Consider the following 25,647-nt stretch of genomic DNA (forward strand, 5'->3'; position numbering starts at 1 on the left):
TAGGCGAAGGGCCAGTATAAATTTTTATTCAGCTCGGAAAATATTAATAATACGAAGAAATTTCATTAAAATTTTTTATAGAAGTAATAATAAGGAAGAAATAAGTCTAATAACTTTTTACTATAGAGACCATGAACACTAATGCAATGACAGTAAGATAAGAATGTATATTGGTGTATATGCATGCATACTATCAGCGCAAACTATCGGTCAATTTTCGCAATTTTTGAGTGTAATTTATTTATACGTATACAGTTATTCATTGACACTTCGCTATCATTGTGTTGGTGTGCATGGTCTGTATATTATTGACATTTTTCCAGTTATAGAGCAAAATGTTTGGATCTATATTGGCTACTCAGATAAACTACATAAATTGTTATGTAACTCATTAAAAATGAACAATTTCTAAAAATCTATAGAATAGCTTTTTAAAGATTTTGTAATTGGCAACAAAAAACTATTACGAAATTTTTTCGTATCATTTACACTTATCGAATTACTTAACAATATGTTTGGACTACATATACTGTTGTGTTACTCAATAAATATTAATAATACGAAAAAATTTCGTATGAGTTTTTTGTTGCAAATTACAATATCTTTAAAAAGGTATTCTATACATTTTTTGAAATTGTTCATTTTTAACGAGTTATATAACAATTTATGTAGTTTATCTGAGAAGCCAATTTAGATCCAAACATTTTGTTCTATAACTGGAAAAATGTCAATAATATAGTAAAAAGTTATAAGACTTATTTCTTCTTTATTATTACTTCTATAAAAAATTTTAATGAAATTTCTTCATATTGTTAATATTTTCCGAGCTGAATAAAAATTTATACTGGCCCTTCGCCCAAACAAATTGTTATGTAACTCTGTAAATATTAATCATATTAAAAAGTTGTATTTGAATTTTTTTCTTAAAATTGTCTCCTCTTTTAAAATTTTTCGGGTTGTCACCCTATAATCTCTAACCCTGTATACACGTTTGTATGCGTGTAAATCGATTAGCTTGAGTTATATCCAATTTCGATTGATGAAATAAATGATGAATCTTCGAAGACGATTGAAATAACGCTCATTACCTTCGTAAGCAAAGATGTTATGGATTTTTCTAACGTCGAATTGAGTCTCGACCACGTCTAAGGTGAGAATCTTGATCATAAATGTTATATGGGGAAACTCGTACTACATGGCATCTTTGGATAATTGAACGTCGAATTTTTCCCTAGAAAACTGTGTAACGTCAGAGATGAAACGGGAGATTGCTCATGGCAGGCAAGGTTGCCAAGTCCGCCATCTTGAATAGCTCAGAGATGAAACGGGAGATTGCTCATGCGAGGTCCCGAGGCAATCCCTACCGGTAGGCGGCGCTAGTGTTGGCAAACGCGTGTCTCAGGTCCATCTAACCCCTAACGCCATCTATCGGAAGAGACCACGAAGCACGAGCGTTAAGCTTAGAATAGGGTAAAACATATATGCATTGTTGCCAGAAAGCGGAATAAAGAGAGAGCGGAGATATTTTCTCGGACCTCTCTGTCTTTCTCGCTGTTAGCTTCTAGCAGAAGAGTCGAGGCAAAATCTTTCCGTTTCGCTTTGCCGAAAATCTACCAATATTCGATGTCATTTATATTTGCAGGCCAATGCCTTTATACTTGATTTTTTCAGCATATTTATTTATCAGCATTGACTTATTTAAATCAATAATAAATTAAGGAAATGCGTATTTGATATATAATAATTATTTTAACTATAATTTCATCGTTATATTTCGCTTATTTCCGTAAAATCTGCATTTCTTTAGTTTATTATTGATTATTGTAAGTCAATGGCCATTAAAAAAAATTTAATCTTAAAAAAAAAAAGAAAAGTACCGTTCAGGAATCGAACCCGGACCCACAAATCGCCACGCGATTACCTTACCGCCTAGACCACGAGGCTTCTTCAGTGCACCGTAAGCAGATAGTCTTTTTAAGGGCTTGAAATCTTCTTTTAAACCATATAAATAAACGAGCAACCGACAGCTTTATTCATTATTATTCTGTCATAATGGTACACAAATTAAGGAATAATTATATTTTGAATAGTTTTCAAAAGCTTTTCCAATAGCCAAGAACGAAGATAAATAATCAACGCTCGCAGTTTCCGTTCTTGGTTATTGGAAAAGCTTTTGAAAATCTACATTATATAATTATTCTTTAATTTGTGTACCATTATGATAGAATAACAATGAATAAAGCTGTAGGTTGCTCGTTTATTTATATGGTTTAAAAGAAGATTTCAAGCCCTTAAGAAGACTATCTGTTTACGGTGCACTGAAGAAGCCTCGTGGTCTAGGCGGTAAGGTAATCGCGTGGCGATTTGTGGGTCCGGGTTCGATTCCTGAACGGTACTTTTCTTTTTTTTTTTAAGATTAAATTTTTTTTAATGGCCATTGACTTACAATAATCAATAATAAACTAAAGAAATGCAGATTTTACGGAAATAAGCGAAATATAACGATGAAATTATAGTTAAAATAATTATTATATATCAAATACGCATTTCCTTAATTTATTATTGATTTAAATAAGTCAATGCTGATAAATAAATATGCTGAAAAAATCATGTATAAAGGCATTGGCCTGCAAATATAAATGACATCGAATATTGGTAGATTTTCGGCAAAGCGAAACGGAAAGATTTTGCCTCGACTCTTCTGTTAGAAGCTAACAGCGAGAAAGACAGAGAGGTCCGAGAAAATATCTCCGCTCTCTCTTTATTCCGCTTTCTGGCAACAATGCATATATGTTTTACCCTATTCTAAGCTTAACGCTCGTGCTTCGTGGTCTCTTCCGATAGATGGCGTTAGGGGTTAGATGGACCTGAGACACGCGTTTGCCAACACCAGCGCCGCCTACCGGTAGGGATTGCCTCGGGACCTCGCAATCTTTTCCATCCATTTTTCAAATTTAAAATTCACACGATCCGCCTGTTCCGTTCCGTTGAATACATACAGAGCAGCGATACAGGCGATACGGGCGATACTAGCGATGTCGCTGAAAAGTTGGATAAATCCAACTTTATTTCAGTGTCGCTAGCGACAGAATAAGCAGAAAGTGTAGTATACTTTGTCCTTATATATTCTGTCGCTAGCGACACTGAAATAAAGTTGGATTTATCCAACTTTTCAGCGACATCGCTAGTATCGCCCGTATCGCCTGTATCGCTGCTCTGTATGTATTCAACGGAACGGAACAGGCGGATCGTGTGAATTTTAAATTTGAAAAATGGATGGAAATTCAAATTGAAAATACATTTGTCACATTTATAGCAAGCCGATACATATGAAGCTAAAAATAATATAATGAATAATTATTGTAATTAATATATAAAAAACGTTGAATATAATTAACCCAAAAAACAGGCTTTGCTTGTAAAATAATACGGCATATATACAGAGTGAAGCTGTTATACCGCCCTAGAATATAGATGCAAAAAAACGAGTATCTCTTTAATTATAAAAGATATTCAATTTGTGCATAGGACCTGCTCGAATTCTCTTGTTATTTGCTTTCGCAAGGGTCATATATAAAAATTGAATATCTCTTATATAGTTAAAAAGATATGCATCTTTTTCTACTAATGTTTTGGGGCGGTTTAAGTTCCTTACCCTGTATAGATTTCTTACTAAAAACAAAATCTTAAATTGTAACATTTTTATTACAAAATAAATTCAATTAAGTTTTATTATGAGTAACATGTAGCAACAATTAATTTTACTAATAAAATTATCAAATTAGGGATAATCATAATTTTACTAATGTAAATTATTATTTTCTGATATATGAACTATATAATTTTCATCCTCTCATGCTATATAGGAAAATGAAGGAATTATTTTCATAACAAGGATTTAAGAAAACATTCATTTCAAATATATATGAAACCTTTATTAATTCCTCATTCAATATATGTGCATACCTCATAACTTTTGATTATTATTATAATATTCACAATTTTTTTATACATATGCAAATTAAATTCAAATGTCATATACCATAACACGACACCACAGTCACTACACCTAAGAAACCATTATGCGATTGCTGCTAGCGATTACCCGTTTCCTTCGTTCCTACATTCAGAACCCGCCTCAGAAAATGTCGCTGCTAGCGACGAGGGACAAGCGACAAGTGAAAACATAGGAGAGATAAACTGCATATTCTGTCGCTAGTGTCCATCTTGGATAGCATATACTATATCATCTTATATTTATCGCTAGCGACGAGCGACAACGCGACAAGTGAAATCGTACCTTTACAACGGGCCTAAACCGACCCTGTGCTGGGATTCTGTAACTTCCCAGCGATGATTATCGGTATCGCTAACTACCGATAGTTGTCGCTTGCAGTAACGAAAAGAGCGATTCTGTAACTTCCGTCTATATGGATTCAGTAACTAGTTATCGACAACTTTCGGTAATTGAATCGAGTTACCGAGAGATATCGCTAAGAGCGATTCTGTAACACAAAGTTTTCGATAATTGGTGTTAAAAATGGCGGTCGCTACCGAATTCTATCGTTAACTTAACGACGACCGTGATAGGCGTCGGTAGATGTTTACCGAGAAAGTAAATATAATAAATGTCACAAATATTTCTTAAATTAATATTTAGAAATCACAAAAAAGTACTTACAATAAATTTTCTTTATAAATTAAGGCTTACAGTAAAAATCGTAGGAAATAAAATTTAATATTTTTCCAATTTTTATATTTAAAAATAAATATATATATATATGCAGAGGTTTTCTCTAAAATATAGAATTAATTGTATTATTTAACTATAGCACACAGGCACTAACTGTACATTGTCTAACTCAAAAAAATGTTAAAACATTAATTTTTAATACTTATTTTAATTAAAATATACTTACGTTTTAATACTTCTTTTAAATAAAATATGATAATTTTGCTATAGTAAGAATTGCTATAGTCAAAAATGATATAGTCAAGTAACACAAAAATTCCTATTTCGGTTGGTATTAATACACCAATATTACCAGCTTCCCTAGAACCTTAACGAATTTTATCGTTATCGTACAAATATGAGTTGCACCGACTATTGTCGTAAAGCTAAAGTTACAGAATCGCTCATTCGTTAGCGCAAGCGATAACTGTCGGTAGTTAGCGATACCGACAGCTGTCGTTAAGGGGTTTGACCCACTTGAGGCCAAAAACACTCACAATATAATAGTTGATGTGGTATATATTATTTATTACGAGCATTGTGAGTTTTTGGTGGAATGCGTGCAAGGAAAAGCAAAGGTTTATTAAAGTTATTCGTCGGATAAATTTTATATTAGTACCGCTGAACCTCTAGCGACATCTATCTCGGTCGTTGTTAAGTTACAACGATATTATTAGTTTTCCTTTCAATAAAAAACTCAGTGAAATATCAATTCTCAGCTAAATGATTCGGTTTAGTACAATTTATATTAACTTCAATTGTTCGTAACTCCGTCGCTTAACTAAGATTGAACTGAGAGTTTTCTTAAAAAGGAAAGGTACGTTTATTCGGTAGGATTCGGTAGGTTACCGACAGTACCGACATTACAAGCGACAATCATCGCTGACTCTGAGTTACAGAATCGCACTTAGCGATTTCTGTCGGTAACTGGACTTAACGATACCGAAAGTTGTCGCTAAGAGTTACAGAATCCCACTACTGAAAATAAACGACACGTCGGATTGACCTAGGGAATCTCGTTTCTTTTTTCTATCAGTTGCATGACTGACTAGATTCCAAATCAATCCGATCCAATTCTCAGAAAAAAAACACCCTCGTTACGACTGATACTTAATAGGTTACATATGTTGATTTATATAACTCTATTTAATATTTTATTATTAAATAATGAAAATTGAAAATCTTATGATTTAGCTAAAAGCATCAATAAAAATATTTATTCTGATAATTAAGGAAAATAGAGTGACTATAGTAACACAAACAATATTTGTTAAAAATTACAATTTTTTAATAGTTTTATAATTTTCAAATGATATAAATAATATTTGATGGCCTTAGCTTTTCTGCATCATGGATTGTGAAAAGTATAAGGTTGAAAGTCGTGTTGAATGTGATGGTTATACTGGTACATTAAAGTATTATGGACCAGTTGGAGATAGCAGAGGTCTATGGCTTGGAGTAGATTGGGATGATCCAGCACGTGGTAAACATAATGGAATATACAAAGGAATAAGATATTTTAAAGCATGGTAAACAAGAATCTGTTTAGGGTGTACCACTTAAATCATCTCTGATAGTATTATGGTAATAATATGTTTATCTCCATAACTGTGGGTCAGCCTTAACACAGATACAAATATAATTGTCGCAAACTAAGCTGCACATAGATTAAAGTAGTACAGTTCCAATCCTGTGGATTATATCATTTGAATCTATGACTAGCTTTTATTAACTATGTTATATTGGCCCTATAAAAACTACCAACTCCATGGATAAAATTTTATTGAAAAATCTCCCTATTTGAATACTGAGAGATCTTTGATAAATAATTGATATTTGTTATAATTTTGAAGATAAGTAAATTCTATTGTTTAAACATTAGGAAGATTTTAAGTGGTATACTTTCTATAATGTTAAGAATAAATATAAGAAACAAAGTTTTATGTCAATTCTATTTATTAGGCATCAAACATCCGCTTCATTCATTCGCCCAGGCAAAGCAACATTAGGAATATCTTGCCCAGAAGCTATTAAAGCTCGGTACGGTTTAGTTAAGGATGATTTAGTAGGCGTTGATAAAGATAGTCTAAATAGTTTACAAAAAGAAATTAATGCTCCATTCCTGGAATTGGTTGGACTTTCAAAAGTTAATAAGAAGCAAAGTAAATTTGATGAATTGGAAGTAGTATGTATAAGAGAACAGCATATAAGTCACACTGGAAAATTTGGCGAACTTAAAGATTTATGTCCTAATATAAAAGAGCTAGATATTTCAAAGAATTTAATAAACTCTTGGAGTATTATTGAAAGTATTTGCTTCCAGCTTCACTTTCTCTCACAACTCAATGTAAGGTAAGAGATTTTTATACAATGTATATTTAAAAAGTAGGTGAATAGTTTTATTTTTTAAAAGCTGTGCTGATTAGAATTTGCCTATGTATATACCAATTTGGAGACATGAACAAGCACCCCTTATTATGCATATTACCAAGTGAAATAGAGTTACTTGATGCTATTAATGTAATCGAGTCATTGTGAGAAGTATTGCTAATAATAAATGATTTACAAAATAATATATCAAATTAAGATTTCAAAGATATTGAAAAGAAGGAAATATGTAAAAATCTGCTGGCACTACATTAGAGAAATTAGGAGGGTGTAGAAGAACAATCAGCTTCACGTTCACTTGTTGCACAATTTTTCAATGTCATTTTCAAGTTATACAAATCCTTACATTGACTTTGTTAAAATGATTGCAGTATGCATCCCTGATTTATTGTAGCAATTTATATGATAAGAGAATTATTGATGAATTTCTTAATTTGTATATATGGGGGCTGACTTATCCTAATCAGCATTAGTTTGAAAACTTAAAAAATAGTACCATTCACAAAATTTTGTTAATGCACCTTGTATGTCTACAAGATGAGCATTTATCTTTGGATAGTCATTTCAAACTTATGCGACTAATACCTTAATTTTTTTTTTCTGACCTACAGAATTTTTCAAACAATAATAAAATTCTTTGAAAACATTTTGAGTTGCAAGCTAGTATGAACAATTTTAGAACAATTTAGTTAGTTAGCTTTATAACACAGTAGAAATAAATTCCAAGGCATTAAAAGTTTTAAAAAGAACTGTTTTATTATCATAAAATAGAATTTGAAAGGAATTCTTTGTGTTAGCTGTATTAGATAAATAATTAATTTATATTTTTAACAAATAATAAACTAAATTATAAATTAATTGTATTTTAAAATACAGTTTCTGACAGAAATGTGTCTAATTATTATTTTAGTTTAAAAAGATCTACCAATTAATAATTTATATAAATTAAAAACGTAGGTAGAACAGACAGTAGTTAAACCTTTTTTTGCTAGTTAATACACTTTGATACTTTACATTTAGTAGTTTGATTTGATCCTATATTCGCATACCTGATTGCTTTCTAGTTTCATTTTAGAAATTCTGTTTACTGCTTATTCTGCTAGCACAGATTTTAAATCATATGACATATGGACTTCATTATCATAAATACGTCTAAAACAATTAGAAAACTGGTGTTATTAATTATTGTAACTCAAAATATAATAGGAAAAGATATTATAGTTGCATTTTACATGTAATATTTGAAGGCACTCATGAATGAAATTACGCTTATTGAAAGTTTTAAGCAATGTATATACTAATTTAAAGTTATATTCCAGTGAGAATCAATTACCTACAGGTAACTTAAGTGAATTTGGAGATAAATTTAAAAGTATGAAATGTTTAACAATGAATAAAATGAATTATAACTGGGAAGATATTGAAAATTGTATTATAATGTTTCCATCCATTCAAGAATTGTTTATTTCTTTTAATATAATAAGTATAATTCTAGAACCACAGAATAAAAATTGGTGTCAGTTACGTTCATTAGCTCTTGAAGGCAATCTTATAAAAAGTTCAAATGACATTTTAAAATTAGGGCTTCTTCCTTGGTAAGATAAAAATTTAAACTATAAATAATCAAAAGAAACATTCGTAATGATAAAATAAATTAAACTTTACAGTTTAGAATATGTCAATTTAAATTCAAATCAAATAGAAAAGATTTATTTTCCGAATATAAATCCAAGTGGAAAGACAGAATTTTTTCCAGCCTTAAAAAGGCTACATCTTTGCGATAATAAAATATCTGAGGTATATGAATATATTATCAAACACTATTTAACTTTGTTAGAAGCTTCAATTTAACTATAATGAACTGACAGATATATTACTTTTCCAAATACTTTACACTTTTAGTGGCAATCTGTAAGTGAACTTGAAAAGATAACCAATCTTCAAGAATTAAAATTTAAAGGTAATCCGGTTGTGGAAAACGAAAGTATGGAAAATGCTCGAGAATTAATTATTGCAAAAATAAGCAATTTAAAGTTCTTAAATGGTACAGAAATCTTACGTGATGAAAGGAGAGGAGCAGAATATGATTATTTAAAATTGTATTTGTCAAAATGGCAAGAATGCATAAAAGATGTTAAGAAGAAACATCAATTTGATGTAGAACATCCAAGATTTTCAATATTAGTTACAAGTATACAATTGTTTTGTTAAAACCAGTTATAAAAAAACTATAATAATATCTTATTAATAATAATAAATGAGTAATCTGTAATTTACTATAGAGTATGGCATTTCCGATATTCCATTGCCTAAGACAAAAGTAAAAATGATGTCTAATGTTATAAATGTGGAGTTTATAAGTCTTGATGATCCAATTAAGCCTACAGTAATTAAAAGAAAACTACTAAAAAATATAGAAGTTCAAAAAATAATTGGCCTTACACAACGGCTATTTAAGACAGGGGGAAAAATTCCGACCCTCTCTTTTAAACAGAAAAACGTACGCATCTTTCTTTCATTATCTTGTTATTATTCTCCTATGATATACAGGATATATCGACGGTGATCAATAAAATTTGCACCAAACATATTTAAGGATAAACCGACTCGAAAAAGCTGTGTACCATTTTTCCGCAAACGCACTGTTGTTGACATAATTCATTCTTAAATCGAGGAATCAGGGCTCGAATTCAACAGAGCAACTACTTTTCTTCCACTTTCGTTAACAATTCTCTTTCAATAAACAAATGAGGCTCATACTTCTCACTGTTCTATATCGCTATATACGCACACATACGACTGCAACAATTAATAAGGGGGGAAATACATGTAAAAGCTTAAAAAATTGTATTTTTTTGTTTGTTTGTTTGTTTTTTTTTCATAAATCGCTAAAGTATATCTTCAAGATTATATTTCCAAAGTTTTGAAGAGAAATTCAGAAAATCTAAGAAGTTATAGCCTTAAACGTGTCGCGCTACGTGAGTAATACTAATGTTCCGGGCACGTAAGCAGATGAAAGAATAAAACTTTAGACCCTTTTTTCTCAAACATACTTTTCTAAATTTATGTAAACTCTTCTTTAAAAACTATTCAACCGATCTTGATGAAACTTTCGACAGTGTTTTATAATATTATTTCATTCTGTATGAACTTACGTGTTTTTACATATTCATAAACAAAACTCTATTCTCATGCAATAAAAATTAAGAAAAACTAGGTCAGAATTAACAGTACTTATTTAAACGGATATAACTTTTCTAAATTTAAAGAGTTTTCAAATATCAAGGGTTCAAATAGAAGCTGTAGATGTAAATTACAAATTTATGTGTTGTGTTTTTTAATTTCAGATAATAATTGAAATATCAGTAAATTTCGCAGTTTTGAGAAACGAGCGTTGCTCCGGCATAAAGATGCACAAAAAGTTGGCCATTTTGTTAAAAAAAAAAAAGCGGAAAGACGCGCGCGCGCGATTTTTAGATAAAGATATAATCTATGTATATATTATTTGCGAATATCTATATAGAATCGAGTTTTCTGTATAAACAAAGAAATTGAAAATCATCCATTTATGAAGCTTTTACATGTATTTTCCCCCTTAATATTACATACTGACATCATACATTTCTGATCCAGGCGTTGTATAAAATTGATTTTCTGTACATTTTTAATGGTATCCCTCGAGTGCCTATTTAATTAACAATTGTTGAGAACAATACAGCGTTATTTGGAGGCCGATTTTAAAATCATTTTACCTTTACGATGATATGTCGTAGGAACTGCTCTATTTAGGAAATTAGAAGAATTTTCAAAAACCGAAAAAAAAAAACATTTTCTTAACCCTTGCATGCTACGGGGAGGAGGGAGGGATCCGATTGATCCTAACGTTAATTAGGTGTGTAGTTATATCATTTGCTATTTTTTCTTTCAGATTTTTTGCAAGTATTTAAAAATAAGTTTTGATTTAAAAAATTTATCCATGCCGAATTTTGATATTTGAAAAACATTGGAGACATTTTTAACCTAGTTTAAATTAGTATCTTTTTTTCAGCGATGACTTCCAGAATGCTACTCGCGTTTTGCTGAGATAGTGCACCATGTAAAGATAAAAATTCCTTTTGTGATACATTTCTTTTCTGACTACGTTATTGTATAATGGAATTCACACAGCACGTCATCATAAATATAAAATGACTTTAAAATTGGGTTTGCAATAGCACCATATTGTTCTCCATAATTTTTAACTGAATTGACAGTTAAGGAATCCCGTGCGCATTATAAATATACAAAAAATAGGTTTTATACAGTGCCTAGATCAGGAATATAAGACGTCAGGAGGTAACATTAATAATAATCGGTATAGTTGTACGTACATGTATGACGACACAGAACAATCAGAAGTGCGGACTTCATTTGTTTATTGAAAGAGAACTGTCAATGAAAGTGAAAGTAAAGTAATTATTCTATCGAATTCAAGTCCTGATTCGTCGATTTAAAAATGAATTATCTCAGCAAAAGTACGTTTGCGTAAAGAATGGTACAAGGTTTTCCGGCTCGGTTTACTCTACAAAATATTTGGATTAAATTATATCCTTCATTGCCGATACACCCTGTGTACGTATATTTATTAAGGTGGTTGTTCTTTTTGACAGAGGCAACCTCTTCAAAAATTTACTTCAACTAAATAAAAAGAAATCCTTGATGCTTGGGTGATAAGAAAAAATCCTGAAGTAACCCCCCCCCCCCCTCAGCCACTTACTTTTTGCCACTTCAATAACATGAGATTTTGATGGACAGTGAAAATTAATTTTGGATTTTTCGTAATTGTTACTTTAAAGTAGTTGCCTCGCTGGATTGAGACTGTACTAGTCAGACATATTTTAAATTTGAAATCAACAAAATCCTACTTTATAATTTAATTAATAATGATGAAATATCAAATAATAGGCGGAACACTATGTAGAACAAAAGTTTACACTTTTATATTTACATCTAATGTCGTCTTATTAAGTAAAATCTTTTAATTATATTTTGAAACACTGTGCGAGAAGCACCAATTTTACGCACTCTTTTCAAACGCATGCATAAAAATAGAGCTTCCACACGGAAGCCTTGCACAAAAAATTGAGCTCCTCGCATAGTGTTTCAAAAAATGATATACAGGGTGTTTCTCTAACGGCGGCATATAGGAGATTCGTGTTAGTTGACTATAGCGCTCAGGACGATGGTAACTGAGAGCGCTGATTGGTTAATATCATGTAGTGCCAACTTGAAATGGTCCGTTACCAATAGATGAATACGAAAAATGAAACCCATCCGCCATTTTGGAGTGGAGAAGTGTTTACATGCTAGTTGTAGAAGAAAGAGGTGTGAAATGATTAAATGTCAAATAGTGAGGTTACTAAAGTAAAAATGGAAAATAATGAATGGAAAGTTCGAATATTCTTACTTTCCATTCATTATTTTCCATTTTTACTTTAGTAACCTCACTATTTGACATTTAATCATTTCACACCTCTTTCTTCTACAACTAGCATGTAAACACTTCTCCACTCCAAAATGGCGGATGGGTTTCATTTTTCGTATTCATCTATTGGTAACGGACCATTTCAAGTTGGCACTACATGATATTGACCAATCAGCGCTCTCAGTTACCATCGTCCTGAGTGCTATAGTCAACTAACACGAATCTCCTATATGTCGCCGTTAGAGATACACCCTGTATGTAATACGTGCGAGAAGGTTTCTTTACTTGTGTAATTTCCGTAATCGCTACGCTCGTGCGATAAACATCACATTCGTTAAAAATACACATGCTTCTTGCCCAATTTGCTAAATGTACTATTTTTAACTAGGGGTTTTTATTACAAAAATTTTGTTTTTCGCTCGATTTTAAACTTTGATATGTCATATTGATTGTGAAAACGTACATTACAAATTCACCGAATCAATTCTTGCATTTATCTATAGAAACAATAATAATATAATTTTTTTCAAATCATTAAGTATCTTTTTATTAAATAAAACAGATTTCCATGCACGTTAATCATTATTTTAAAAAGTCGGCTTGATGAATTTGCAGAGTGATTTCATAATTAATATGACACCTCAAAAATTAAAGTCGAGCGAAAAATAACATTCTTTTAATAAAAAAAAAAAAAAACAAGTTATGATAGCAGTCTAATTGTTTGAGTCGAAAAAATGTTTTTTTCATATTTCGACAGTATACCAACATGAGAATATGGTGTATAAATTTTAAACCGATATTCAAAATATTAACAAAGATATAACATATTCGAGAGCGCCGCATAATTGAACGCTGTAAGTTGCGCGACAACTGCTAACGATTATTCCTCACTATTATGACTCATTACCTTTATATTCCCTTGGAGTTTCGTATACCTTATGATATACGAAAGGATATAACCAGATATACTCGTGTTTGACACGTATGAAGAGACCAAAGGCTTGTTGTACACACCGGGGATCGACGACAGTGTGAGGATGAAAGTTCTGTTAGCCAAACTTTAAACGCGTTTTTCTCTAAACCAAGTTTTCTCGGTCGGCCCGAGGCATAACAAATTTTCTATTGAACCGATCGGGCTGACATTTTTACAGGTTGTTCTACACATCTGTAATTCTGGCCGGAACTAGAATCATTTTTTGTCATCCATTATTTTTCAAGTTATAGCCCAATTTACACTACAAAAATTGTACCTTTTTTTTCGAAGTCCGCCATTTTGTTATTTTTCAACCAAATTAATTTTTTCTAGTTTCGGCCAGAATGACAATCGTACTGAACAATAATCCGTTGCATTTTTTTGTTTCCGATTACCCAAAACTGGAGATACCTCACGGGCTAGCAGCACATATTTTTTTCCACCTACTTTGGCCCCGTATAATTTAAATAAAATAACGTACAAATTAAACAAAAAATAAATTTTTGTATAATTCAATATAGGATTAAGAACATAAAATTTTCAGATTTTTTGTATTTCATTTAGGTAGTCAAAAAAATTCCCGAAAAATACCCTGCAAAACTGGTCGATTTACTAGACTACTACCCTAAAACAATAATTAATAGATGATAGTTCCTCCGTTTTTCATAGATGAGCTGATTTCTTCTCCTAAATCGCGTGGGTGTGATATCATAAATAAATTTTTGAACAATTGTAGTTTAAGTATTTAATTTTGTTTAGATATAACAAAGGAAGATGTACATGATTTTGTTTTGTATCATATATTGAATATTTGATTAATAAAGTGAGCTAATATGGACCGATTAAGGTTCCAAATAGCTATATAAAATAAAAAAAAAATAGATGATAGTTAATAAAATGAGAATAGATGCAAATATAGAACTGTAAACTTTTGTTCTACATTCTGTTCCACCTATTTTTTGATATTTCAGTATTATTAATTAAGTTATAAAGCAGGATTTTATTTAATTTAAATTTATAATATATTTAACTAGTACAATTTGAATCCAGCGAGGCTACTACCTTCAATATTTGTAAAGCGTACTAAACTGTCAAGTATAGGTACTATTATTTGTAGAAATTTTTAGCGAATTTTCTTTCACATATATACATAAAGATTAGCCTATTACTGAAATCATCCAAAAACTGGTTTTAGAGTCGATTTCAACGATGTGTCAATCTTTGTGTGTGCAAAAGAAAATTCGCCCATGATTTCTGCAAATACTAGTACTTATAATTGACACTTTAATATTGTTTATACAAATTTTGAAAGTAGCTATTACGGAAAATCAAAAATTAAACTCCACAGTTCATCAAAATTGCATGTTATTTAAATGGTAAAAAGTAAGCTGTTCAGAGGGTAATTTAGGGTGCGTTTAAAGTTGCAAACGAATAGTGAATCGAACGTTATCGCGAACCACCACTACATGCTGCTGTTTCGATGTGACTTGTATCACATCGAAATTACAGCATGTATGTGCAGTTCGCGACGACCTTCTGTATGGGCGAACGTTATAATAGTAAATGTAACTTTAGAATGTTCTCTCACCGCTAAGGTTTTAGGGATATATTTTTTTTATTTGGAGCGAATTTGGAGGTCGCCTCGATCAAATTGAAACATATCATGTTTAACGACCAAATTGTAATATATATATTTATTTATTTAAATTGTAGTTCACACACTGTTTACCGTTTTAGCTTTCAAAAGAAGTTCCTCTGGATAAACCTTTACAAGAGCTCAAGTATTTTTCAATTCAAGATGGAGATCAAATTATGGTAAGGTGGTGATATTTCTTATTTTACTTTTAGAAATTGATATATTTTATCCATTGCTACAATCTCATTACTGTATTACTTTGTTATTAAACATTCTTAATGAAACATATTATCGTTTCATTAAACCATCAAACTTTTTTGAATTATTTTAATAAATTACATAGATAATTTTATATAAATAATGTACAAATATTTAAAGATTAAGTACTTAAAACGCAAAATATCCGTACAAACATCCCAGACAGCACACGAAGATTTAATGGCATTCGCTTAAGCATATTCGATACTCATGTTGTGGTTCATTCGCTGATTCACGACAAACTTAAGAAATTTTTGTATAATAAAAGTTTATTAAGAAATATTACAATTTCTCTTTTTATACAATGAGTTGTTTAAGAGCTATGAGCTATGTAATTGCGCATTAGAAGGCAAAGGATTGCCTAGAAAGTCTAAGAGGTAGGAGGACTAAAGGTCCTAAGAGATTCCACTTACTTTTCTTAGCAGTAGACTCGAACGGATTTTTGGGGCTGAACGTTAGGGTCTCTTACCCTCAAAGCGCAGCGTAAGTATATTACCTTATATGGTAACATTTGTGGGTCCCAACAATCAAATGCGTCATTGTTCTAAAACGTTCGACTGTCGTCGAAGCGCATCGGCCACGTGTTGGGACTAAGCCTTGGCGACAATATGAACGAACTGCGTCATGCGGTTCGTGTTACACTTAGGAATTTTCCGTTTTAGGAGTATTCCTCCTTTACAATAGGGATATTGATAATTTAATATATTTATAATAGATTTCATTTACTAGCAATGTTTCTTAATGATAATATTATTAATAGTATAATTAATGTTAATGGTGATAAGGGTTATGTATGCTTATTATAGATATGTATACATAACATCCGTCCCTCCCCCTGGGAGAAGAGGTTGTTTGATCAATAATCGGCGTATTGAAAATTTGCCACTTGTTCAGGTGTTACTATAATCATGTGTGTTCGTGCAGCGTCGTTCGTTACTGGAGCGGTGCCGTCGACCGTTACGCCAGTGTAACGTAGGGGTCAGCCACCTCGCCGAACCAAAGTAGATCGCACGCGTCCGTGTGCAATACCGGTAGTATTGCACATTGCTGACACCCGGAATTCTTTTCCGGAAATGCGTCAAACCTTGGGCGTCGGCCGTGGATGTGGAGACTTTTTGGTCGTCATGTGTCGAAAGATCATGGCGCTACTGACGACACATGACCTATTAAGCCTCCTACATATATGCGAGTTCCGCGACCCTCAAGTCGAGTCTTATTCTGTGCAAGCTTAGCCGCTGCCGCATCATCCGCGTTCCAAGGTCGTAACTCTAGTGTTCGTTCCACGGGAGCAGAGTACTCCACCGTATTCTAACTAAAATCTCTTGCCCAGTCGCCGTGTACTGGTAGTTAAGTCTAGTATAATTCAATCCGAAAACAAGTCGTGTAGAAATCATCGCGAGTGTGTATCTTTCAGTCGTGCCTAACACGTACCGTTCTGAAAGATAACAACAACTACTACGAACTGATTATAATAATCTAAGTGCGAGTAATCCACAACCATAGGAGGGTCTAGTCTCTCCAATAGTTGTGACGAATAATAAATAATCCTGCGAATGCTGATACAGCATATTTAGTGTTTACTGTAAGTACAATTGTAATAGCTGAAAATATATATATTTGTGTCAGATCTGCTGTTCCAACGTGTGTTTATACACACTATCATTCACCCCGAATTCTGCCAATTCATTACATTCTTACCGCTCGGAGTGTAATACTTTAGTTCATTGTACTGAGTCGCAAAGCTCAATCGGCGTTTCTACTGACCCAGACTGTCGTGTCTAGTCAGCGCGAAACCCGACCGATAGGCGGCCACGACTACCCAGTACGTAACAAATCTGGTGACAGCGGTGGGATCTCGCAGGAAATTCCGTTTCTACAGAATTTCCTCAGGGTGTGAACAGCTTGTTTGACACAGTTTTATTCAAATCTTTCTACTAACTTCCGATATAAAATGCCTTTCACCCCTACACGATCACCACCCGGACCTCCACCTCTTCCACCCGCTAACGGTAGCCACCGCGGAAATACGTCCGGTTATTTAAATGTTTCCAACGGAATTTGCTCTCCCCGCGGAGAGGTATTAATCCAACTCCAAACAGTACCATCTTACAATGGCTCCCGAGACGATCTGGGACCTTTTATAGAAAATTTAGAAAATATTTACTCTACCCTGTCTGACGCCGCACGTCTGGAATTTGTTCCCTTGGTATTAGCCAAGTTAATCGGTTCTGCTCGTGTGAGCGTTACTGGTAAACGGTTCCCTACAATCAAGGACTTGATCACTCACTTGCGACGAAAATTTCAACCTCCCCGGACTTTCATAGATTTAGTCACGCAATGTGGAAAATTAGCTATGCGCCCGAACGAAGCCTTAGGTTCTTATATAGACCGAGCTGAACGCCTAAAAGCTGACCTTGATGCCGCTTATGAAAACAAATACGGGTCAGAATCGCTCGATTTGATACAGGAACCCAATGATCGGGAGTTTCTGGAAGTATTCATGGATGGACTAGCTCCAGAATATTACACCCCCGTGTATTCCAGAAACCCCCGAAATTTACAAGAGGCCTGCGATTACGCGCGCTTACGAGAATTCGGTATAGAACGAAGAGAAGCCTTCGATCACTCTAATTACCCTCCTTATTCCCAAAATCCAAATGCATATCAACCTTCCCCGTATTATTCATCATATCCTTCTCCTCATCCTCCCCAATACCCTCCTTACCCCCGCTATCCTCAACCTCCTCCTGCACCCGGACCTAATGGTTATCCACCTCCTTCAGATCAACACTATCGATCTCGACTCCCTAGACCCCCACAGTCCGAACCCTACGATCCAGAGCTCACCTGTGGACGGTGTCGAAGGATTGGGCATAGAGCATCCAGCTGTAGAGCTTCACCTGCCTATCCTTCCAACGCCCATGTTCCCACAACTGCAGTAATAGAGGCTGTCGAAGAGACCGGTGATTTAAACTACGATCAGGTTCGCCCGGACGACGCGTCGACGAACCCATCATAGAAACCGCGTCCGTTCAAATTTTAACTCCACCCGAGAAAAAGAGTAAAAACCCGCCACCTGTACCCGCCATTTTAAGCTATTCGCCTCACGCGACCTTAGTACTCAAGAAAGTTCCCCAACTGAGCTACTTGGACGGAGAATTTTTGGTGGATACAGGCTCCCACATTAACATCATAGTGTATAATGCCCTTCGAGAAGATATTGGCCTCGAATACCCCGACTTCCCGGCCCTCCGAGGTCTCAGAGGACAACTGGAAGTAGTAGGATCGGTAACCCTTACTATCGATGAGGAACCTCATCGATTCCAAGTCATAGAAGACTTCGACCTCCCTTACACCGGAGTTTTGGGGATGCCCTTCCTCAACCAAACCGAGGCACAGATATCCTTGTTACATCGGTCCCTGGTTACCTCTAGTAAACCAGTGAGGCCTCTACCATTCAAAAATAGTGACGAGCTCCTAAGTATCAGAGAAGGGTGTACTAAGGCCAACGCCTCTCATCACCCTCCTCAGTCCCTTAATGTTACCATAAGCCCGCCGGCAACATCATCTCCGGAGGAAGACGCTCCAATCACTCTTCCCTACCTAGGCGAAGACCCTAGACGAGAGTTGCCCTACGAAGACGATACCCACGGAATTGAACCTTTAAAACCGCAGGAAAGAACTATAGCCTTAGAAGCACTGTTCCTCAAAACCCCTCCGGAAGATCCAGAAGCTCAAACCGTGATTAAGTCACTAATTCATGAGTATTCTGACATATTCTATTTGACGGGAGATCGACCCGACACGGAGAACCAGGCCGATCTTTACCATGAAATCGATACCCCCGGAGGAGCCGCTTTCAAGATCCGACAGTACCGAATTGAAGAAACACTACATTCCGAAGTACAGAGCCAGGTCAACGTCCTTTTAGAGAATGGCATAGTAGTCCCTTCCTCGTCGCCCTACAATTCTCCTCTATGGATAGTACCAAAGGCGCCTGACTCTCAAGGAAAGAAACGGTGGCGCCTAGTTACCGATTTCCGTCGATTAAACGAACAAACCGTAGGAGATTCCTACCCTCTACCTATCATAGTGGACATCCTGGACAAACTAGGAGGATCTAAGTATTTTTCTATTTTCGACTTGGCCAGTGGATTCCACCAAATTCACCTCCATCCTAAGGATAGGCATAAAACAGCATTCTCTACTTCCTTCGGACATTACGAGTATACCCGGATGCCCTTTGGACTCAAGAATGCCCCTGCTACCTTCCAGCGCCTTATGGATCGAGTCTTACAAGGACTCCAAGGACAAGAACTTTTTGTATATCTTGACGATATTATTGTATTTTCTGCCACACTCCCTGAACACATCGAAAAATGCAAGCGCTTATTCGGCAGAATTCGACAATACGGTCTCAAGCTACAATCGGAAAAGTGTGCCTTCCTAAGACAACAACTCACTTATTTAGGTCACCTTATCAACCCGAATGGCGTCCAGCCCCTTCCCTCTAAGGTGGAGGCTGTACGAAAACTTCCAGTACCTACCAACCCCAAGAACATCAAGCAGTTCTTAGGATTAGCCGGTTATTACCGACGTTTTATTCCAAATTTTGCTCAAAGAGCCAAACCCCTGACTCAACTGCTCAAGAAAGGTATCACCTTTACTTGGAACGAGGAAGCCCAAGCTAGCTTTGAAGACTTACGAGCCTGCCTGTGCGAAGCTCCAGTTCTGGCCTATCCAGACTTCCAGATCCCGTTCATCATCACCTGCGACGCTTCGGAATTTGCCATAGGAGCCATCCTCAGCCAAGGAAAGGTTGGACACGATCGACCCATAGCCTACGCCTCTCGTACGCTTACCGACCCGGAAACTCGATATTCTACTTCTGAGAAAGAAGGACTGGCTGCTGTATATGCTATCAAGCAATTCCGTCATTACGTGTACGGAAGAAAATTCACGCTCATCACCGACCATCAACCTCTCGTCTGGCTCAGCAAGGCAACCGACCCCACCAACCGCATCCAAAGATGGAAACTCTGTTTAGAGGAGTTCGATTACGAAATCATCTATAAGAAAGGAACAACTAACTGCAACGCTGACGCTTTATCGCGAAATCCGGTGCCGATTGCTCTGCCTGTGTTCCGCGATGACCCCAGTTACCTTCCCCATCAAAAACAACTTCCGGTAGACTCACAATCAATTGGTGCACGTCTGAGAAGTCGTCGCCGCGAGACCGCCGCTCCTCCTATTAATTACGCCGAATTAGACTCTTCTGCCGAGCTCGAGACCTCCACCGAAGGTCACCCTTCAACCAATATCGACTCCCGGCCTCCAACTAGCATGTTACCAACCCTGCTAGAAGAAACGTCTCTCCCTGACGACACCAACCCGGAAAATCCTCTGGAAGACGTCCCTGAGGAACCCAGTGTACTCGGAGATTCTTTTGAAGCCGAATGCACCCCTCTGACCACCGAGCAATGTTCTATTATTAGCGACTTGAGCTCTAGCCAAGAAGAAATTCATAAACTTTTGACGTCCCTCCACAACGAACAATCATCGGACGAAGACACCGATTCCGATGAGGAAACCGACTCCGACTCTTGCATCACACCCACCGCAACCTCCGAACCTCTAAACTTTACTCTTCCATCTCCTGATAAGATAAAACCCATAGGACGATCCACGTGGATACCCAGTGATTTCGAAAAACCCGAAGAAGAACTTTCTGGCTCCGACGCCGAATCGGATATCACTGTAGTGGATGCCACCCAAAACAAAACCATGCCGCCTTCTCAATACGATCCATCTCTAGATCCTGGTCTCATCCGTATCGAACCCAATCCTATCTCCGAAAAATTCCAATCTAGCTCTTCCCCTAACCCTATGCGATGTAACATAGAAACCTCTGATTATGTTCTATGCCATCGTCCTAACAACATTGTCCATCTGGTCGCATCTGACTGTTCCTTTCAAGACCCCATTAGCCAAATGCTCATAGAGACTGGAAAGCTCGACCTGAAAACCATAAAAAGTCATCCTTTTCCTATTTGGTCCATCCATGACTTTTCCTACAAAACCACCAAGATCATCCTAGTCATTACCCATCCCAGCGAGTTAATCCCCGCCAGCGACGAAGAAATTCTTAATTCTCTGAAAAAGTTAAAAGAATTTGTCCTTAAGAATAACATTACAAAGTTCAGCATCGGTCCGTATAAACTCGGAACCACCCGGCTGACGTCGCGATATTTGAGCTCCGTCTTTTCCCGTGCATTCCACGATGACGATGTCGAAATCACTATCTGCACTGGAGAAGTAGTGACTCCCCCAGCTCAGATGAGAAGACACATCATCGTGGAGTATCATGGAGGCTTAGTTGGAGGTCATAAGGGAGTGACCAAGACCTATCATAGAATTAGGGAACATTATAATTGGCCCGGTCTCCATAAAGACGTCCAGAGCATTATACGCTCCTGCGATAGTTGCCAACGGCAGAAATTGGTTCGCGTAAAACCTAAACTGCCAATGCTCATAACTGACACCCCCTGTGCCCCCTTCGATAAGGTAGCCTTGGACACCGTAGGCCCTTTTCCAGTTACGCCCTCCGGAAATTTACACGTCCTAACCATGCAGTGTAATTTGACTAAATTTTGCATTGCTGTCGCAATACCTAACATTCGCGCCGCTACCATCGCTGACGCATTTTCGAGACATTTCGTTGCGCAATTCGGACTTCCGCGTGCCATTCTCACGGATCGAGGCACCAGCTTTTTAGGAAAACTACTCAAAAGCGTAACCTCTCTTTTTAAAATCAAGCACTTAACCACCTCCGGTTACCGACCCCAGACCAATGGATCCCTAGAGAGAAGTCATTTAGTGCTCACCGAATACCTAAAACATAATATCAACCAGTATTCGGACTGGGATTTGTTCATCCCCTTCGCCATGTTCTCCTATAATACCTCTGTGCACGAAGCTACAGGGTTCACGCCATATGAATTAGTTTATGGGCGCAAGGCTCAATCCCCCGTCTCCGCCTATGCGATCGAGGAGTTATTAACCTACGACGCATACGCACAGGAGCTGGCTCAGCAGTTAACCCGGCTTCACGCTTTAGCCCGAGAACGTGAAATCCAAGCTAAGGAAAAATCTAAGGAATACTACGATCGGAATGCCGCTGTTGTTTCTTATTCTCCTGGAGATCTGGTCTATGTCCTACGAGAACCTAGAAAACATAAACTTGACTCCCAGTATATCGGGCCATATGTCATTGAAACAATCAACGACCAACACAACGCCACCATCCTCACCGACGCCGGAGTTCCCATCACCAAACACCTGGACAAACTAAAACCTGCTTCCATACCCCCTTTTCCTATCACCAACTCTACTAACCACGAAATCTAACGCAGGCATGACTTTCCTGTTATAGAACTACTCTTGCTGCCTAATTATCGTTTACTTATATATTAGCGACGATAGATAGCTGAAAGCCAGTATTCGAACGGCTATTCGCTCTCTACAGTCTAGTCTCTCACTGCTCCACTCATATCCGGGACGACGAGGAGCCCTGGAGACGGCCCTGCTAAGCAACAACGAAAGGAGCTACTAAGAAATTGTGGGGTTACGCAAGGAAAGAACGCTTACCCTAATTAGCAACGGAACCTCATCCAATCTATAGTTACATCTCACAGTTCCTGTACCCTTCCCTACATCTCTTTCCTATCCGATCTCAATCCTTTTCTCTCCAAGAAAATCCAGACACCGGACTCAATTTCATACCCCCCGACCTCCTGATCTAAAGACTCAACCCCTGGAAGGATAATGGGAATTGGAAAGAAGGGGATTGCTAAATCATCAGTTACGCACATATTCTTTTACGTTTCAATATATTGTTACACCCTTTTCTTTTATTACATACAATTATTTCTTAACCTCTAACTTAATCTACGCCAGGCCGTGCCATTCTAACACCTCCTGTTCCGTCAGATCTGGCTCCCAGCCACTCTCCGGGTCCTCCACCTGAAGGTTTATCCGCTCCCAACGGCTGTCTTGGAGCCAGCGCAGGCCCCACCAGTCGAAGTCCTCCCGGAAGGACCACGTTTCCAGTTCCCTCTCGCCGATCCACACGTTGACCCTCCGGTCGGACTCCCTCTCCCGCCTGATCTCTCGCATCCCCGCCAAGTCCAAAACTACCACTAAAATTATAAACGGATTATTATCAATCGCTATAAAATATCACGGGTGCTTGGAAGACAATATCTTTCAATCCACTTACCAAATCGGGTACATACTGATGCCCCTTCAGCACGCCTAGCTCCTTTAAACCCAAGGTGGGCGTTATTGTTTCTTCTCACCATCTCGTGAACCTTTATTTTGTCTCCTTTCCTTCTTCCTCGTTATCACCCTGCCACTCTGTACGGCCACCAAAAATTTAACCAGAACAATATCGCTCCTCCTCAATACCGCACTTTTATACCAAAATTTCCCACTCCGCTCACGATTGCAACACCACTTCGTGACGCACGAGTTTCACTGCACCACACGACTGAACTCGCCATGATTACCATTATAAATATATTATTTATAATGATGTTCAGCATCACGCAGATCTCCTGGACCCATGCGTATAACATCACTCATCTAAAACATAATCCTGGCATCTTCTTCGAGAAGATCGCCACTTTACAGTATTATCCTGTACTATGGAAGGTCGCCACAACCATCGACATCGCCAATCTAACTAGTCAAGCCCCTAATCTTGGAAAGTTCTACGAAACTATCTTCTATGTATGCAAGGGTAACAACTCTTGCATCCACAACAGCAAACTCGAGGAGATCGGACGCAAAATAGTCGACACCGAGCATTTTGCCTCGATACTTCGCCGAGGCTTACGTCCTACAAACCGTAGCCGGAACCGTAGAAGCGCTCCTCTAGGATTTATCGGAGGACTTTCCAAAACCCTTTTTGGTACCTTGACCGAGGAAGACGGCGAATATTACACCGGCGAAATCTTAAAATTACAAGAGAAGGGAGCACACACCGCTCATCTACTAGAAAAACAGACGCATGTGGTACAGTCAGAATTCTCAGCCTTGCACCATGCTCTCAATCGCCTAAATAATAACACTCAAGAGCTTCAAGGCCAAACCAGGGCCTTGGCTGATGCTATTGCTCTCTCCAATGACGCCCTCGAGCAAGAGAAACACGCGAGAGTACATCAAGATTACGTCCGACACATGGAAATGTACGCGGAAAAATATAGGACCAGCATTTTATTCCTAGTGGATGACGTTCTCTTTGCTCGTCGTGGAATCTTGCACCCCATGATACTAACACCTACCCGGTTACAACAGGCTTTGCAAGAAGCCACCCACAGGACTGGATTTTCCCTACCTTTCGACGAAGAGGAACTCCTGATGGAGGACATCCAGGAACTCTCTCACCTACACATTAATCACTACAAGGGACAATTGGTGGTCGTGATTGAGATCCCTCTCCTTAACAAGGAAGAATATCACCTGTATAAAACATATCCTTACCCAACCCACCATACTCGTCCTGATAACCAAACTATCACCACCTTTATCCAACCTGCCCATCCCTATCTAGCCGTCTCTTCCTCCCAACGCTTTTACTCCAATATCCCTTCCGCGTCCCTATCCCATTGCCTTCACCACCTAAAAACCTACTACTGTGCTCCTGGAGCACCTCTTCATAAGATCGCGTACAACCAGGAATGTGAGATATCCATCCTCCAGCACCATGACACCACCCAGTGGACTGGTTGCGACATCAGGGTTGCCTCTTTCACCGGCCCCTTCTGGACCCCTTTGGTTCAACCCCGAACCTGGCTATACTCTCTCCCAAAACCGGAACAAATCACCCTCATCTGCCAAGGAAACGTACGGGGAACTGAAACCATCCTTGGAGATGGAATTATCCAATTAGAAGCAGGATGCTTCGCGGACACTACATCTACTCAGCTACGATCACTGCAAACCCTGATGGTGTCCGATGTTACTCACTTCGAAGCCCTAGAGCCGATGCCTCTCCCTGAACTTCTACCCGAAGGTCACATACCAGCTTTACAAAAATTAATAAAAATACAGCCTATTAAGAGTAAACCATTGGAGGACTGGAATCTATCCAAAAACAGCGTAGCCCTCAAGGACATAGCCCGAGAAGCAAAGGA

The 25,647-nt window shown here is 37.0% G+C and overlaps 1 protein-coding gene across 1 annotated transcript; it reads left to right on the forward strand.

The window, feature by feature from the left end:
• Positions 1-5,820: 5,820 nt before the first annotated feature.
• On the forward strand, positions 5,821-15,668 carry Tbce (Tubulin-binding cofactor E). The gene is made up of 7 exons (XM_066729664.1): positions 5,821-6,261; positions 6,695-7,084; positions 8,440-8,715; positions 8,788-8,917; positions 9,023-9,311; positions 9,403-9,620; positions 15,295-15,668. The coding sequence occupies exons 1-7, from the start codon at positions 6,083-6,085 to the stop codon at positions 15,382-15,384; spliced, it is 1,572 nt and encodes a 523-aa protein (XP_066585761.1). The 5' UTR covers positions 5,821-6,082; the 3' UTR covers positions 15,385-15,668.
• The last annotated feature ends 9,979 nt before the right edge of the window (positions 15,669-25,647 follow it).

This window comes from Prorops nasuta, unplaced genomic scaffold, assembly GCF_024137725.1.
Source record: "Prorops nasuta isolate Cenicafe-Biocafe unplaced genomic scaffold, Cenicafe_Pnas_1.2 PNAS00007, whole genome shotgun sequence".
NCBI classification, from domain to species: domain Eukaryota; kingdom Metazoa; phylum Arthropoda; class Insecta; order Hymenoptera; family Bethylidae; genus Prorops; species Prorops nasuta.

Excerpts from the sequence above, each read along its gene's own strand:
- Tbce (XM_066729664.1), top strand. The coding sequence starts at position 6,083 with ATGGATTGTGAAAAGTATAAGGTTGAAAGTCGTGTTGAATGTGATGGT. Across the intron at positions 6,262-6,694 it reads ATAAGATATTTTAAAGCATG|GCATCAAACATCCGCTTCAT; the intron begins GTAAACAAGAAT and ends TCTATTTATTAG. Across the intron at positions 8,918-9,022 it reads GCGATAATAAAATATCTGAG|TGGCAATCTGTAAGTGAACT; the intron begins GTATATGAATAT and ends TTACACTTTTAG.